At 44.5% G+C, this 18,438-nt stretch overlaps 1 protein-coding gene and 1 long non-coding RNA gene across 5 annotated transcripts in view; one reads left to right on the top strand and one right to left on the bottom strand.

Annotated features, from left to right (window-relative positions):
• CYS1 (cystin 1) overlaps positions 1 to 6,307 on the bottom strand; it is a 46,610-nt gene extending 40,303 nt beyond the window's left edge. For 2 of the 4 annotated variants that reach the window (XM_084622095.1, XM_084622094.1), the window contains exon 1: positions 5,482 to 6,307. In XM_084622095.1, the coding sequence (XP_084478221.1) occupies positions 5,482 to 5,877 (396 nt within the window). In that variant the 5' untranslated portion in view covers positions 5,878 to 6,307. The remainder of the gene's footprint in view (positions 1 to 5,481) is intronic. The other 2 variants (XM_084622097.1, XM_084622096.1) reach the window with 2 other exon arrangements.
• A 3,756-nt stretch (positions 6,308 to 10,063) lies between these two features.
• On the top strand, positions 10,064 to 15,323 carry LOC311517701. Its single transcript, XR_014710766.1, has 3 exons — positions 10,064 to 10,155; positions 13,595 to 13,680; positions 15,213 to 15,323. It is a non-coding gene; the product is annotated as an uncharacterized lncRNA (long non-coding RNA).
• Positions 15,324 to 18,438: the final 3,115 nt, after the last annotated feature.

The raw sequence follows: 18,438 nt of genomic DNA, 5'->3' as shown, positions 1-18,438 counted from the left end.
CAACAAGAAAAAGAACACTATTTAGTACCAATGTAAAAGTATCTATAAAAAGTGTGTGTGTGTGTATACATGTGCAATGAAAAATGTCTCTTTGGACTATCCATATGAAATACGGAGCATAAATAAGATTCAGCTAACCAGCCACAAGGTGACACTGTTTCACACAAATTTACAGAAAGGGCACTTATCTGGATGTAAAAAGTATACACTACCTTTCTGACTAAATCAGATTTTTAAAAGTACATTACAATCCATTGGACTATAACTACTAAGTATTGTATACTACTATTAACTATACCATCCCATATGCAGTGCTATAATGTAATCACTTTATGTCTCTACTAAGTAGGTGCTACTACAACTCTGCTGAAAGCTATTTAAAAAACCAGATTGCTTGCACATTTTTCCATGTTAGGAAGCCAGGAGCGTGATGAATGAGGCCACGGCAACACAGTCCTTCCTGGTTTCCATAGAGAGCGGCCACCATGTACTGTACTATGGCATCTTTTGTAAAACCACAAATATTCTTTTTGAGCTGAGCAAAGAAAAGTGAGACAGAAAAACAAGAGTGATTGCTCAGGCTCTAGATGGGTGAGTGGGTGGCTGAAATTAAATGGAAGTTTCAAAAGAAATGGTGACTGCTGTCAGAGCGATCCAGGGGTCCCAAAAGAATAAGACTCAGGAGATTTGGGTTCTATTCCTAACTCTGCTGCTAGCCTCAGTTTCTCCATCTGTATAATCAGGATAATACCAGTCCATGTATGAGAACTGCTTTGAAATTTCAGATGAAAATGCTTCGTGCTCCAGGTTCCAAAGGAAAAAAACCCTGACCTAACCTGTGAGTTAATTCTCTTTGCAAAGCCCCTGTAATTTTGTTTCTCTTCAAATGACTTGGGAGGGGATGAGAGTGCTTTTGTCAATTGTGTTAGCTCAATTGAGTTAGGTTAACATAATTGAAAACCCTTCTTTCCACCTGTGTAGATACAAGCTGACATCTTTGAAGTCCTGGTAGCTGATCATGTTGTATCCTAGCCTCCCGACTAGTCTAAGCCAATGGTGCACAAGCCTCTGTTCATGGGTGCCTCCAGCCGACTGGGGTGTTTCTTGTGGCTCCTCACTTCCTGCAGAATGTATGCTGTAATTTAATTGGTTCTGTTTGAACCAATGCAGATCTGTCTTAGGGCTAGACTGTGCCCTCCTCTCCTACCCTGAGTACCACCTTACTCTCCAAGGTGTTGTCATCATGCAGGTCTCATCATAAGTCAGAGGATCAGAATCTTGCCTATTGTGAGTCTGTAGAGAGTTAGCCTGAAACTATTGCTTTGAGAGATGTGAACTGACCCTGATTTATCTCAGTGTGGTGCTAACCCTGAAGCCTAATGATGATAGTGTAGATGTCAACATTCTTCACTAATATTTAAGTGAAATATCCAATTGATATGAATAGCCACTAGGGCTGGATATCAGAAATTCTAGAAAAGATATGAAAAAGGCTAATACCTTTAGAATACACCTTACTTGAACATATCTGTGAAGGAGAGGTGTACTGGCAAAAGTGGGTTGGAGAGGGCAGAAAGCTACTGGGTTTGATAGATAAATCCTGCAAGGAGTTTCAGCAGCATCTTGTAAAAGGCTAAAAATAGTGCATGGTATCACATATCAGTATGTGCTGTATCCACTTAGACCTAGTTAGATGAATTCAGACATGTCTGCTACAACCTTAATTCTTCAATTCTTGGACCTTTATTGATTTGTCAGTTCAGCATTTTCTTAATATCTACTCTTATGGATTAACTTTCTCTGGTTTATCTTTATTAAAAAAGTAACCCTGTTTGTCACCTGTCATGACTTACTGTAGTTTGCCAATTTATGTTATCAATAAGAATATACAGAATATTAAAAATTTAGTTACTTAAAAATAACCCTACACATAGCAGCCAAATTTCAACTGAGCTGTCTTATTTTTAAAAACACCACAATCAATATTTGAGTGCACGTTGGAACAAAAATGTGGAGTCGTATCCTCTAGCCCTTACATAAGTAAAGATTAACTAGTGAAGTCAGTGGGATTGCTCAAGAGTGAGAATTACTTAGGTGAGTAAAAGTTCTAGGATCAAGTGAGTGTGTTTGAGTTATAAGAGCAAAGAAAAGATATTAAACCTCTATTTTTTCATGATGTCTAAATACGACTTCGCTTTGAGGTTTGTTTTTTTATATGTGCCCATGCTGATCGTTGACAAAATAATTACTCTGTTAAGAAATTATATCAAAATTATCATTATCCCTTGCAAAAACAGAGTTTTACAATGGAAATACAAATATAATCTTAAAGTGAGACTGTCAGGGCTTTAAGCTTCCATTTAACCTAACCTAAAAGTTGTTAGGCATCTGATGGGGAAAGTCCTCTGAATTCTAAATATTTGTTACTATTTTTTAATCTATCAGTGTATTCCCACAATTTTGGTAGTCCCTCCTGCAGCAGCATCTAACAGACAGATCACTGTTCTTGGTGCCCTTGGTATCCTACTAAGGTGAAACAGAAGTTGAAGTTAATGTTGTCTTCGTTGGATAGGAAGAAAGCCCTGCTAATTACAGTTCTAGTCACAGGAAAAGTCATTAGTTGCTGTATAGAATAAAACTGAGGTGTTGGTTGTTTTTTTTTCAGATGGCACCATTGTTACTGCAGTGAACTGGCAAACATTAAAAGGTCCTGTATCTATATATATGGTCAGGTTTCAAACTATTGCTTACATGACTAAACAAAGGAAAAAATTTGAGCTGTGCCAGATGCTTTATTTAATGACACTGGGATACTTTTACAAGGAATTAATCGAAGGAGGAAAAAACCTTTAATGGAGCACAGAAAACTGAGACTCGCATGACCCTTTCATGATTATATTTCCCCTAAAAGAGATAAGGAATTCGGGGAAGAGCAACAGAAATGATAAAAGGGCTGCAGGGAATGATTTGTCAGGAAAGATAAAAAGAACTGACTATGCTATAGCTTGGCAACCACTGGCTACGTAGATTGATATTACAGTGATAGACTTTTCTAACGTACACAGGGCCTAGGTCGAGAACCGGCAACGGAAAGAGAACTATCCAAGGGCTTACCCCACAACTTTAGCTGAAGGGGCTATAGCTAGGAGTAAAAGGATAAAATTAAAAGAAAGGACGAATTAAGCTATGCAACTGTCTCCACAGAAAAGGGAGAGCTCTATAGGTTGGGATGCTGATCTGTAAACGTTATAGGAACCAGTTCTGTATTGAACTCAAAGAACTGGGCGGGCTGGGACACCCCTCCCAAGGAGGCAGGCTAGCTGGGACTCCCAGAAGGGATTAAATAGAAAGGGACCTGCAAGGGAAATGGGTTAGCTGAGTGATAGGTTATAGGGGAAGTCCTAAGGGGATCAGGCTGGCTGGATCCCTGGGCATTGGGTTAGAATGGAAGTCCAAGTGACGGATGGGGCTAGGTAGATCCTCAGGGCAATGGGCTAGATGGGATCCTGGAGGGATGGGGCTCACTGGATCCCAAGGGCATTGGGCCCTAGGGTGTGGGCCAGAGGGGACACCAGGGGTGGGATGAGCTGTCTGGAACCTTCACTGCACTGGGCAGCACAGTATGGGGAGGAGGTGACCAGCCCTCTGTGGAGAAAAAAGTGGTTCATGACTATTTAGAAAAGCTGGACGTGCACAAGTCCATGGGGCCGGATGCGCTGCATCCGAGGGTGCTAAAGGAGTTGGCTGATGTGATTGCAGAGCCAGCGGCCATTATCTTTGAAAACTCATGGTGATCGGGGGAGGTCCCAGATGACTGGAAAAAGGCTAATGTAGTGCCCATCTTTAAAAAAGGGAAGAAGGAAGATCTGAGGAACTACAGGCCAGTCAGCCTCACCTCAGTCCCTGGAAAAATCATGAAGCAGGTTCTCAAGGAACCAATTCTCAAGCACTTAGAGGAGAGGAAAGTGATTGGGAACAGTCAGCATGGATTCACCAAGGGCAAATCATACCTGACTAACCTAATTGCCTTCTACTATGAGATAACTGGCTCTGTGGATGAGGGGAAAGTAGTGAACATGTTATTCCTTGACTTTAGCAAAGCTTTTGATACGGTCTCCCACAGTATTCTTGCCAGCAAGTTAAAGAAGTATGGGCTGGATGAATGGACTGTAAGGTGGATAGAAAGCTGGCTAGATTGTTGGGCTCAGCGGGTAGTGATCAATGGCTCCATGTCTAGTTGGCAGCCGGTATCAAGCGGAGTGCCCCAAGGGTCGGTCCTGGGGCCAGTTTTGTTCAATATCTTCATTAATGATCTGGAGGATGGCGTGGATTGCACCCTCAGCAAGTTTGCAGATGACGCAAAACTGGGGGAGTGGTAGATACGCTGGAGGATAGGGATAGGATACAGAGGGACTTAGACAAATTGGAGGATTGGGCCAAAAGAAATCTGATGAGGTTCAACAAGGACAAGTGCAGAGTCCTGCACTTAGGAGGGAAGAATCCCAGGCACTGCTACAGACTAGGGACACAGTGGCTAGGCAGCAGTTCTGCAGAAAAGGACCTAGGGGTTACAGTGGACAAGAAGCTGGATATGAGTCAACAGTATGCCCTTGTTGCCAAGAAGGCTAACAGCATTTTGGGCTGTATAAGTAGGAGCATTGCCAGCAGATCGAGGGATGTGATCATTCCCCTCTATTCGACATTGGTGAGGCCTCATCTGGAGTACTGTGTCCAGTTTTGGGCCCCACACTACAAGAAAGATGTGGATAAATTGGAGAGAGTCCAGTGGAGGGCAACAAAAATGATTAGGGGACTGGAGCACATGACTTATGAGGAGAGGCTGAGGGAACTGGGATTACTTAGTCTGCAGAAGAGAAGAATGAGGGAGGATTCCATAGCTGCTTTCAACTACCTGAAAGGGGGTTCCAAAGAGGATGGCTCTAGACTGTTCTCAGTGGTACCAGATGACAAAACAAGGAATAATGGGCTGAAGTTGCAGTGTGGGAGGTTTAGGTTGGATATTAGGAAAAACATTTCACAAGGAGGGTGGTGAAGCACTGGAATGGGTTACCTAGGGAGGTGGTGGAATCTCCTTCCTTAGACGTTTTTAAGGTCAGGCTTGACAAAGCCCTGGCTGGGATGATTTAGTTGGGGACTGGTCCTGCTTTGAGCAGGAGTTGGACTAGATGGCCTCCTGAGGTCCCTTCCAACCCTGATATTCGGGCTGGCTGGATCCCAGGGCGATGGGCCCTGGGGGGGACAGGCTGGCTGGATCCCAGGGCGATGGGCCCCGGGGGGGGCGGGCTGGCTGGATCCCAGGGCGATGGGCCCCCGGGGGGGGGACGGGCTGGCCGGGGGGCAAGGCGCTGAGCGGGGGGGACGGGTTACTTGGGCCCCGGGCCGGGCCCTGCCTCGCCTCCATCTTGCTGCCTGGGCTCCGCTCCGCTCCCGCCCCCCTGTCGGGATGGGGGTGTCACTTACCGGCTGGTCCCCTCCGGCGGCCCCGCTGCCCCGGCCGCTCCCTGCTGCCGCCGCCGCTGGGTGCCGGTCGTGGCCGGCCCCGGAGTCCCCGGCGGGCCCCCGGCGGGGCGGGCCCGGGATGGGGGCAGCCGGGCCCCGGGCCGTGGGGGGCAGCGCGCCCGGCTCCTCGCACTCAGCCAGCACCTCCTCCAGCAGCTCCCAGTCCGAGTCCTCCGCCGCTTCGCCCGGCTGCGGCCGCCGCAGGCTGGTGCTGGGCAGCTCCGTGGGGGCGGGCGCCTGGCTGCCCCTGGCCTCCTCGCCCTGCCCGCTGGGGGCGCTGCTGCTTCTGCCCCGCCTGCCAGGACGATCCGCGGCGGGGCTGCAGCTCCGCTTCCTCCTGCTGCTGCCGCTGCCCATGCTGCCGCCGCTGCCCTCCGGGCGGGGGGTGCTGGCGGGGCCTCCTAACGGGGTGACTCGCCTGGCCGGGATTCCAGAAGCCAGCAGCTGCCGCTGCCTCGGAGCATCCTGGCTGCTGCTGGGGCAGGAGAGGCTGATCCCGGATCCCCTCTCTCCCCTCCCCGCCTCCCCCTTGTTTGCTTTGAGGGACCTTAGAAGTGAAGCGACTAACTCCTCCTGGGGACGGTCCAGCAGTGGCAGTCAGTGAGCACAGGAGCAGCAGCCTGGGAACCTGCCCTCCCAGCTGCGAGGAAAGGAAATCGGCTGTTTGGAAGCTGCGAATCCCAAGAATTTACCCTCAAGAAGGAACCAACTGGGTGTAACCTCGCTGTGAATGTGTGTGTGTGTGTGTGAACACGGAGTCAGTTCAAAAACATCCTGGAAAAAAAATCTCAAAAAAGGAAATACCACAAAGCAGTGCTCACAACCTCAATCTGCTGTTGAGCTTAGTCTGTGGAAACCATGACAAATAAACATGGATTTTTTTTTATTTGTGTGTGTGTGTGAGAGAGAGAGAGAGAGTGAGAGAGAGAGAGAGAGAGCCTGGACTATAAAGTGAAAGGAGAGAGGAACTCAAAGCAAAAACTTTAGATTCGAACTTAAACTTAGTCCAGAGAAATATGGCCCTTTCCTCTTCACTCTTCCCCCAGCACAATGTTTTCATATTCTCTGATGCTTTCAATTTCAGTTACTTTAAGGGCAGGACAAAAATCAAGCTGTCTATACAACATATTTGGACTCTTGAACATAACCAGGACACTGGTCAGATTAATTGCAGAATAATTATGGATTTTAGACTGTAAGAAAGGAGCTCTTTCGAAATTGCCCTTTCTAAAATGTGAATCAGATAATTACTAAAAAGCCAAACAGACTGAGAAAATAAGATCACACAGTAACTCATAAAAAGAGTGTAGTATAAATTACAAATCAAAATATGCATTGATTCTTGGTTCACATTTCTCCAGGGGACAATAAATTGTTTCATATTATCTCCTTTTAAATATGTGCTGTGTTTCACACCCCAGATGCATCAGATCTAGCCAAAACCTCATACTTTGGCTTCATATGGCTGTTATAGATCTCCAGATGGATAGTGTACGGGCTAGTCATACAAATTCTTCTTAAGCCTGATCTGCCCTAGCAAATTGACCATTACGAAAAATGGTTTTCAGTAGCAGCTCCTCTGAACTGGTATAAAAAATGGGCTTACACTACACAAAACAATGTCTAATCCTATTACAACCTGGCCCCGTCCTCACTTTTGGATAGACACCAGTCCATAATAAACAGACCCAAATCCTGCCCCAGGTGCTTCTAAGCCCCTCTGAGTCTGAGTAGTGACTGGTATGGTTCCCAGTTATGGGTCTGTCAGGCATACTCCCAGGAGCACACCCCATGTTTGACACCCTTTTAGAGCAGTGGGATCCCACAGTTCAGCTACCTCTGTCCTCCAGGCCAATGACCCAGCTCTCCTGAGTCCCCAATTATTTAGATATGTTCCCTTCCATTGATCACCTGGCTCTGGGAACTCTGATTTCTCGTTAAAACCTTCAGGACCAACATGGCAGGAAAGCAAGGGAACACAGGCCTAGCAAAGGAATTTCTTAACCACAGACACTTTACTCTTAGGCTATGTGTACACTGCAGACCTTACAACGGCACAGCTGGACCGCTGCAGCTGCCCCACTGTAAGTTCTCCCACGCACATGCTCTATGCTGGCGGAAGAGAGCTCTCATGTCGGCATAATTAAACCACCCCCAGTGAGTGGTGGTCACAATGTCAGCAGGAGAGTGTCTCCCACCGACATGGCACTGTCCACACCTGCGCTTCTCTTGGTGAAACTTATGTCGGTCAGGGTGTATTTTTTTCACACACTCCTGATCGAAAAAAGGTTTACCAACAAACGTGCTAGTGTAGACATAGCCTTAATAAAACACATGAGAGAGTTACAGAATCTTTGAAAAACAACAAAATCCAGAACTCACTCTGCTTAGTCTGTTCTGACACAAGAGGCCTGGGTTGGGTCAGTTTCTTTAGGCTAGGCAGCCCTTCCTACCTTCTCTCTCCTTAGTCTGATCTTATATGAGATCAAACATAATGATATAGAAAGTCGCTATTGATAAAATCTCTATTTAGAATATAGAAGTAGAATGAAAGATCTAACTTGTGTCAATGTATAAATTATAAGGGTAGAAAGTGGACCTCTATTTATGTGGCCAAATCCTATAGCTCTCTCTCTCTGTCCAAACACCCATTGACTCACATGAGAGTGTTGCTCATAGACTTTAAGGTAAGAAGGATCATCATTATCATCTAGTGAATCTGACCTGCACGTTGCACAGAACCTCACCCCACTTCTGAAATAGACCCCTAACCTCTGGCTGAGTTACTGAAGTCCTCAAATCATGGTTTAATGACTTCAAGTTACAGAGAATTCACCATTTACATAGTTTAAACCTACAAGTGACCCATGCCCCATGCTGCAGAGGAAGGCAAAAAGCCTGCCAATCTGACTGGGTGAAAAATTCCTTCCCGACCCCAAATATGGCGATCGGTTCGACCCCGAGCATGTGGGCAGGACCAATCAGGCAGATACCTGGGAAGGAATTCTCTATAGTAACTCAGAGTCTTCCCCATCTAGTGTCCCGTCTCCATCTGTTGGGGATTTTTGCTCCTGGCAGTCGCTCAAAGTAAGGACTGAAGGATGTAGCCCATAGCCAAGGTCTATGGGGGAAAAAAGTGATTTCACTGGCAGTGGGTCCCAAGGTGTATGCAAAATGGCATGTGTGAGCAAACCAGATCAGATCTGAATAAACATTTCTTCCTTGTGTCTTCTGAGGTGTACTACTAGTGCTCAGAAACCAACAGACCCTTTGTTTTCCACTGCAGGGCTATAGTATATTTGTTCAGAAACAATGTAGAAGGTTCCTCAGAGGAACAAAGGTATGTGTACACTTTCTACATTGTGACCAAACAACATAAAGAGCAGTGCCTCTGGAATGTCACAGTTCAAAGGAGAACGCAGTTGGATACGTGTTCCCAAGTAATTTGCACCAAAAGGCATATCCAGAACTTGCCACCTGAGGGCTTACTACCACCCCATGTCCTCCACAGCCTGGTAAACACACTGGAGTTTCCCCAAGTTCTGTACTATGAAGATGAACTGTTGTGAAATGCAGCTAATCCTTGATATGGAGCTGAGTGGTGGTAGTCTTGCACAAAAGGAGACTGAAAATATATTTGCATAAAGGCCCATTTGACACACACCCATTTGAGAATGAGGGCCAGGAAAAACTGAAATATGTATCTGTGGTCCTGCTAGTCACGGATTTCCTCAAGTTCTCATTTCATTCTTTGTTGCTGGGAATGGAATGTTTGTTTGATTGACAAATCACTAGATATCATTCAAATTAAAATATCTTTCAAGGGCAAAATTTTCACTCTCCCCAGGTAGGGAAGTAAGAGGGTGTAAGGAGGGTCCCTTATTTCCCAGCATGGTCTACTGTATTGCAAGGAGCAGAGTAGGGGTAGGAGGGAGAACAGCCTCTGTGAGGCTGCTACTTCCCCTTTGTAACAGGGTGATTGCTCCTTAAGGGTAGTAAGAATGAGTGGTCAGTCAGCAGCTGTTCCGTGGTGTGTCCCTTTAAGTCCTGGTACTTTTAGAGTGTATGAAGACCTAGATAAAGCAGAGGTAGTTGTTGGGAAAAGGGAGACAGCAACAGGGAAAGGATCTGAGTGCTGGGAAAGATGGTGGTGTTGTCACCAGCTGGGGAGACAGGAATACATAATTTCAAAACAAAACACAGTATAAAATGGTACAAAGATTGATTCCGAGCATTCTCATCATTTTGCCTTTCCTTGAAATCCCCTGGTTTGTGGAGACCTTCCTTTTGGCAAGGAGGCCTGGATGTAGTTCTTGCTGGATTCTGTTATCACAGTTGGCCAGAAGGCAGTCAGTCTCTTTGTGGGCTGAGGTTGTTGTTGCCACTACACACCAGCTCTTACAAGTCAGGCAGATCGAGGTCAAGCTTAGAATTTTTAGTATCCTAGGTAACATAAATAGATCTGTGCTGTGCTTTAAAGAATTGGACTCCTAGTTAAACTGTCCTTCAAGAATATAACTTCCTGTTGATGAAAAAGGTCTACAGATGATCTGAAGTCACTGAGCAGAGCAGATCTGCTACTCCACTTCATCAGAAAATAGTAAATACAGCCTTCTTTTATAATAGTATAAGCAGGTGTGTATGAACTCTCTGTGGACATTCATGATTTTCCATAGAACAGCTTTACAGGAGCCAAATTCAGGTTCCCTTCCCTCCTTGCCTATGGGGAGCTAGCAATTAGGTGGGCTAGATAACAGTAGTGTGGGACTCTGCTGAGCATTGTTGGGGCAGGGAGGATGATTAATTTATGTTGTCACTTGGTTTGATCTAGGCTGTTTGTTTACTGGTGTATTTTAAAAAGATTTTCAAGGGCACCCAGCACAATGGATGGGTGCTTTTTCATTACGGTCGAGCACAAATGTGAATGAATGAATGAATAAATAATACAATTGGCCTGTTCCTCTGTTATTGTGAATTCATAGCTTTATACCATGTGCGTTTGTTTGTAGTCACAAGGGTTCTGATCCTGGGAGGTACTGAACAACCTGGCCTCCCACTAATGTCAGTGGGCCAAATTCTGAGGTCCTTACTCAGGGCCAGATCCCCAGCTGATGTCTGATGGACGTTGTCATAGCTTCACTGACTTCAGTGGAACTATGACAACTTACGCTAGCTGTGGATCCATCTCTCCACTTTCACTTAGTCCTTTCTCAGGGAAGACACCTATACCCGCGTAAATAGTCATTAAAAACAGAGGAAGCACCTCAGTATTTGGCCTCATGGGAGTTTTGGATGCCCTGCCCCCAGAGGACAGGGCCCACACATACCGTAAATGACATTGCTTGGTTCTTTTACCTTGTGTAAACACACTGCCAGGATCCCCTGCCCTGTGTACGCGCTGGGATGTTGTGCTCAGCTGTGTTCTCTTGCTCCATTTTATTGACATGCTGTAAAGAAGCATTTCTGTCCCTTTCCAAATGTAATTGTTGCTCCGTCTCCTGAGGGCTGCAGCTTGAAATTCTTTTTGTGTGGTGCTAACGGGGTGCATTCCTCCCTGAGTGGAAGGGCATCCCAGAGATCAGGGACAAAACCTGTCTTTCAATCTTTTAACGAGAAGAAGTGAGCAAATTCCTCCTTTTGCTCCATCTTTTCAGCCAGGGTGAGTGCTGCGCCAAGCTGGGGCTGCTGTTTGTTGACTCTCTCTCTTTCTCTCCAGCTGGAATGTACACACAGGCACACAAAAAGGGGGATCACTGCTAAACTCCTCTTCAGAGGCTGGCAATGGCGTTGTGTTCAGGCTCCAACCATTCGTAAAACTCATGTGAGGCATCTTCTAACTCACAGCAGTTATTAATTCGTAGATCTTCTCAGCTTTCTGAAAGACTGAAAACTCCCGGATCATGTCCTAGCTATCCTTATGGAAACAGGCTACTCTTTACTCTAGGGCAGGGCTTTCAGATTCATTTGGATGGGATGCCTATGCAGGTAAACTACATGTAAAAAGGGATTAAAATATATCGCAGTTTAAAGCCATTTGCTGCTTATTATGTTGCAAATGACAATACTCCAGCCAAAAAAGTATTTCAGTATTCTACAGTAATGATTCGATGCAGTGCTGCATGCAACTGCTGAATAGTGTGACATTTCCTTTCCATAAAGACCCTTTCTTTTTCTTTCCACCAAGACTTGAAAATTAAGGGGTAGATTTTCAAAGGCACAAAGGGCAGGTGGGCACCCAGCTGCCAGTGAAAGTCAATGAGAATTGACCATGTAAGTCAATGGTTCTCATACAGGGGTATGTGTACCCCTAGGAATACACAGAGGTCTTCTGGGGGTACATCAACTCATCTAGATATTTGCCGAGTTTTACAACAGGCTACATAAAAAGCACTAGCGAAGTCAGTACAAACTAAAATTTCATACAGACAATGACTTGTTTATACTGCTCTATATACTATACACTGAAATGTAAGTACAATATTTATATTCCTGTTGATTTATTTTATAGTTATATGGTAAAAATGAGAATGAAGCAATTTTCAGTAATAGTGTGCTGTGACACTTCTGTATTTTTATGTCTGATGTTGTAAGCAGGTAGTTTTGAAGTGAGGTGAAACTTGGGGTATACAAGACAAATCAGACTCCTGAAAGGGGTACAGGAGTCTGGAAAGGTTGAGAGCCACTGATCTAAGTCACCTTTGTAAATCTCTCCCTATGTTCCATTGCTAATATATTGATTGACCTTATAGGCAACACTTGAAATCTGATGTTTGTTTCTTCTAGTACAATCACTTATACCCCAATATCCATATCTGTGTGTGCTTAACTCCCTTTTGCCCAAAGCACCTCGCTAGTTTCTATCAGCCTGGGAGTGACTGTTTTATTTTTCTGTGATTCCTCAAAACCACTAATGTCACTATATGGTCAAAGTGGCACTTGCCAAATAGGCTCTTTTGGACTTACAGGAATGAAGAACAAGATGATGAAGGGGAATACACGAGTGGATGGACAGATGGCTACCATGCCATCTTATTGCCAGGATTTTTTTGTAAGAGGGTTTGAGGGTCAAACAGGGTGGATGTACCCCAGACCTCACCCATCAGAACAGCAGAGAACTGTGACTGCCAGCAGAACTCTCATCTATCCTCTCTGTTACGGGAGTCGTCCATATTGGAAAACACTGACTGGGGGCTTGTATTTTAAAATAATAACCAGCTCCCCTCAGATTGGCTGCTCCTCCTCTCTCCTCAGCTCCCTGCTTCCAGTGTTTCCCTATAGACAGGTGTGGGGAGTGCAGAGAGAAAAGGCAATTGCTTAGGCCAATGATGTCCAGACTGCATCAGATCCCCTATTCCAAGCATAAAGTGCCGTTGCAGTAAAAGGTGATTATAAAATTGATATCTGTTGGGCTTGATCCTGCTCCCCATTGAAGTCAGTGGTCAAATTCCCATAGGCTTTTATGGGGAGCAGAATCTGGCCTCACATCTCTTTCCTGTGAGCCATATTCGGGAGTTCTAACTCTGACAGATCATGCCCTTTGGCTGTATGCCTGGAGGGACTCCTCTGTGCACAGATCTGGCTCTGGCCAGGCAGAAAGCAGGGATGAGGGTCAGCTATGTCTGCAGCAGCACTGCACTTCACTCAGACCCTGCAGCTTCTCCCTGTGTGTGTGTGGGGAGAAAAGGAAGCCAGGTGGGAGCATGCAAGACAGGTATGGGCTTTCAGAGGCAGGCATCATCTGAGGAGCCCCAGACTGCATGACTCAGGTGCACCTTTTGAGTTCTGCTGGCCTTTCGGCAGCATGGAGATGGAAAAAGCACAACCTGTTTGTGGCACCAAAATGAGATGTCACTCAGGGCCGTGCTATTATCATTCGTATTACCATAGCGCCTAGGGGCCCCAGTCCTGGACCCGGACCCCATTTTGCTAGGTGCTGAATGAACACAGAACAATGTCACAAGGGTTGCTTGTTTCGTAGGATAATGGGTCTGTCAGTAAAGTGTGATCTCTTCTGCATAGCCAAGGTCAGAGGCTAGGAAGGAAGTTAATATTCACCATTCTGGGTTTTTTTCAGGAACTTGTTTCCACCAGAAGATTTCTAGGGTGAATGTTTTAAGTCAGACAATCCATGGAAGAGGCTTATCTCATGACAGTGCTCAGGTAACTAGTTCAGTCTGAAATGCCATCTTGTGAGTGTAAAATTCTTCTCCTTCTGTGCTACTTACAGTATTTTGAACAGAATGCCAGTAAAGACTGTGCACGCCTGGTTTATGAGTGCTGGGTGCCCATCAAAGTACAGGAACTCTGGAATGTTAAGGGGTTTTCTTATCAACAACATTGGGAAACAATGGAAATGTCCTTGATGTTAGAGGATTCAGAAGAAATCTCTTCTTGTTGCTCACTAAGACTCTCTTCTTGAAATGCCCCTCTCTTCAAGTTTCTGAGTCATTTGACCAAGAATGTTTAGCTGTCATAGACTAAAAGATGAGTATAGAAAATAGCCAGCTGAATGGCATAAGAGGTTAAAAAGTTTACATTGTCATTTTTAAAAAGGGGCATTTTTAGCTCGAACACTCACCTTTTTCTTTAATAAAAGATTTGGACCTCACAGAATAAGCGGGAAAAATCTTCAGCTTTCCTATTGCAAGCTGCCTCGACTACAGTCATCCTTCAGTGCGCAAGGTTTATTTATTAATCTGCCTTTCTAGTATTAACTTGTATGTACATAAGGCAGCCCCTAACTTCACCATCATTCAAATAAGAGAGTGATTGCATGAGAAAAGGAGGAGGTTTGGCATTTGGGCCTGGTTTTCAGATCTGGTTGATTTCAGCTGAAGTTGTGAGTGCATAGTCTTTCTGAAAATCAGATTCAACTTTGCCTTTCAATTAAGCCAGTAATTTCCAAAGCACTTTAGAATGTTGCTCTGAATGCAGAGATCTCTCACTTCCTGTGATTCTGAACATTGTCCCAACCTGATGTGTTATAACATACAAGGCATAGAAAAAGCTGTTCCTGAGTGCAAAGCAAGTATCATTCTGCTACAAAAAGGGAAAGGAGTTGGCTTCACTGCTACAAGCTAAATCAAGAAAAACAACTGTTGAGGGGAGAGAGAGAGAGATGTGCTCACCCCATTAGACCTTACACAAGACTGGGAGCCAGGAACTCTTGAATTAGTATCATTATTCCATTTAAGGCACTTCTTTGGATATTTTTGTGCTGCCATTTTAGAGTCTGATCCTGCAAGGTACTGAGCATTCCCATCTTTTATTGACATTAATGGGAATTGAGGGCACTTGGCAGTTTGCAAGATCAGGTCTTTCTTACTGAAAAGCAATCCTACAAAAGGGTTTAGGACAGGAAGTGAAGGAAAACTACAGCTGGGATTAAGCATGTAATTACTTGAGCTAGAATTTGACCTAGTGCTGGGGTTTAATACTCCAACAGAAACTGCTTTATAAATTAGTACAGAGAAGTTTCAGATATTCAGCTGAGCCATCGTCTTTACAGTATCATTCAGCATGTGTTGGATATTACTGCACCACAATGTTATTTTAAACATTTATTTTTTCCCTAGCTCAGCTCTTTAAAATAGGAGATTTGTTTTGTTTAAAAAGATGGGATCTAAAATCAAACCAGGTGGAGTTTTACATTTCATGCACTTCAACACAATCTCTTTCTCCCTTCTTCCTAGGGGAGGGAGAGCTGTGAAAGATGCAAAGACTCGAGTTGTGAAAGTATTTCCGCCAGCAACAGCATCTGGCTCCTTGCAAGCTTTGCAGTACACTGGGAGGGCAGCTTTCAAGTAGGTGGAATATGGTATGTCTCATATGATCAGACTGTATGCTAACAGACTGTGCAGTTGATCTAGTCCTGTTGGACTACGCTTTCCATGGAGTCTCCCTTTTAAGTCTGACAAATTATATCCAAATGGTGAATAAGGCCCTGCACAAAGCCCTGATGCGGTGCACGGTACATGATGGGCCTTTCCTAATGTAAGATAAAGGCTTTTCATTGCCACTTCTATGTGCGAGGTCTTTAGACTGCACATTTGCTGAGAAGCTGGACTCTCTTGCCAGCATACAGCTGTCAGTGTTGCACATTTCAGAAACAGTGGGAGAAATGCAGACAAACTGTACAGCACTCTAGGTGCCTTACTTGTATACAAGCATATTTTACATCAACAGGACTTGAACCCAAAATCCCCCCCATTCAAGCCCCCGCTCTAGTTTGGAGTCCGAGAGGAAGGTGTTTGTTTCCCAGGTCCAGGCTGGAAGTGGTTGAAAGCTCTCAAGAACATCTGATCTCATGAAACTTTTACTATTCAAGATGGCCAGAATGTCATCGGATTAGATTATCTCCTGAGATCTCAGCTATTTAGGATCGAACACTTTAGACAGATTTTAGCACTGTAAAATCTGGATTTGAATAAACCTAAATCTCTAAACCTAACTGGATTTGAATACAACTTTCTCATCTCTTCCCATCTCATCTCTTTTACTGGCAGCTACGTAGCATGGTCTAGTGGATCGGGCCCTGAGCTATGACTCTAGAGACTTGGGTTCAGTTCCTAGCTCTATGATAGACTCATTGTGCAACCCTGAGTAAATCACTTAATCTACCCTGTGTTGTGGTTCCTAATCTGTAAAATGGGGATAATACTTCCCTACCTCACAGGAGTGTTGTGATTTTAACATCCATTAATGATTGGGAAGAATGCCGATATTTTGCTGAGGAGGTTAGCTAGCTAGATAATGTGTAAGTAGCTAGACAGAGTTTGGTTTTTAAGGGTAATTTCAGAAGCACTAATTTTGCATGCAATAGCTGTACTAATTCATTTCCCATCTCTTGAACTGGACTGAAGTTATGTACACATTTGTTAGTTCAGACTTGCATGCCACATCCCTGTTGATCACCTCAAGTTCACTTTGCTTAAACAAATGAACTCACACATGCTGCCAGCTTGATTTAGACAGACCCCGTCGATTCTGTGATACTGTGTTTCGCAGGAGACCAAAGGACAAGTGGTCACATGAATGATTGTTATAGGTCACAGCATAAGCAAGCTGAGCCCATTTCTCAATTGTCTCTTCATTATGAGAGATGCCTCTTGTTTCATACATACATTTACCTTCATCACAAACCTGGTGTTCTTATAAATTGATTCTTATAAATTATTTATCTCACTACCATGGAGTCCTGAAGCTGAGGTTAGAGGGAAATGTAAATATGTTAACAATGTTAACAAAATAGCTTTAAGCTTCCTGGGATCTTAGGTTTTCTTTTGTCCCTTATTTTGGGCCTGCTCCAATTAAAGTAAATGGGTGTCCTGCCACTTCTACAGAAGCAGTATCAGGCCTTGTATATATTAGGGAAATGGATATCGTTAAAACCCCTTATATGGAGGCACTGACCCCTTGCTTAGATACGTTTATCTTGTGTTAGTACCTTACCAATAGGCTTTTTAATCAATGTAAATAAACCAGTGCACTTCTCTGGTATAAACAAGTCCTGTGTCTTTGGTCCATAGTCAGACCATGGCAGGCTTAGAGGTATGGTCTTGTTCTAAACTGAGCTAAGCTGGCCTCAAGCACAAGCAAAGGAAGCTTCTGTGATGGAGGCAAATGCCTGGGTGGAATGGAAGTGAAGGAGCTGGGTGGCTGGGGGCAGTCCAATAAGCCAATAATAGCTCAAACTGGGGCAAAGGAGGAACTACATGTTGGTAACTGCAAAGGAAGAGGTGGGCGTGGGGGAAATGAACTACATATCTGTAGTAACAGGTGCAGTGGGAAGCTGTTGCATCTAATTAATCCTTTTAGCATGCAATCACCTGCTTTCCCTTGAGGGGAAATGCTTCACATTTTTCCGGCTGAATTAACTCTCGCTGTACAGACTAAGAATAGAGAAGCGTCGAGGAAATACTTTGTTGTAAAGTCTGAGCTACACAGTGTACAAACTATAATGGAAAATGGGCCTTTCGGCATGTATTTAGCAATCCACCAATTGTTCCTGAACAGTTTGAGATTTCAGAGCATGGAGACCTGCACCGCATTCATTTCCGTGCTGACAGTGGCAGGGTTAAAATACCTCACTCGTGTAATGCAGCTCTCGTCATAATACTGGATCCAAAAGTTGGGGGTAGATGGGTTGTTCCTCTGCTGATGTCCTAAATATGGGTCAGATTCTGAGGTCCTTACTTAGGTTTTAATATATACTCAGACCTGACTCAAGCATCCCCCTTTGAAGTCAATGGATGCATCTGCACTGACAAAAACAGAAACTGGAATTGACCCTGCTATACCTCTACCAGTGGCAGAAATGGTGGAAGCAGTATTGTATTGCAGACAACTCAATGGGTTGTTGTGTGTTTCTACCTCCACATTATCTAATGCTATTCAGCGCAGGCTTAGATGACATGGTGGTAAAAATGCCCAAGCCGTGTCTACGTGACAGTTTCCACTTTTGGAGCAGCAGCATTAGTGAATTGTGGGGTCTCATTTTGGCCAGTGTAGATATGACTAACTGGGAGTTTGCCTGAATAACAACAGAGACAGCAAGCACCACAGGTATTGGCCCACTGGAAACACAGCTGAACCTAATATTGAAGGGCACATATTTGCTTTTCTACCGTTCGGGTGCTGAACACAGAGGGGATTTCCCCCCCAGAATTATTCCAAATATTTCAGTTTTAATGATCACTTATCTATTTGTATTCCCATAGTGTTCAAAGGCTCCGCTCAGAATTCTAACCCCATTGTGCTGGGCTCAGTACAAACTCTTTGGGTCCTTGCCCCAAAGATGTCCTTGAGGGGGAATCTGATGTGGGCCTCTTTTAAGACAAGACAAAATAGGCAGGTGTAATAAACAAATGGAGAAGGGACAAGGGTAAGAATGATAGGAACATGCTGTTACCTAGACTA

This window comes from Lepidochelys olivacea (genome assembly GCF_965140295.1).
Source record: "Lepidochelys olivacea isolate rLepOli2 genome assembly, chromosome: 3".
Lineage (NCBI taxonomy): Eukaryota > Metazoa > Chordata > Testudines > Cheloniidae > Lepidochelys > Lepidochelys olivacea.
Note: the sequence above shows the minus strand (reverse complement) of the source record. Positions and strands in the feature narration are given on the sequence as shown.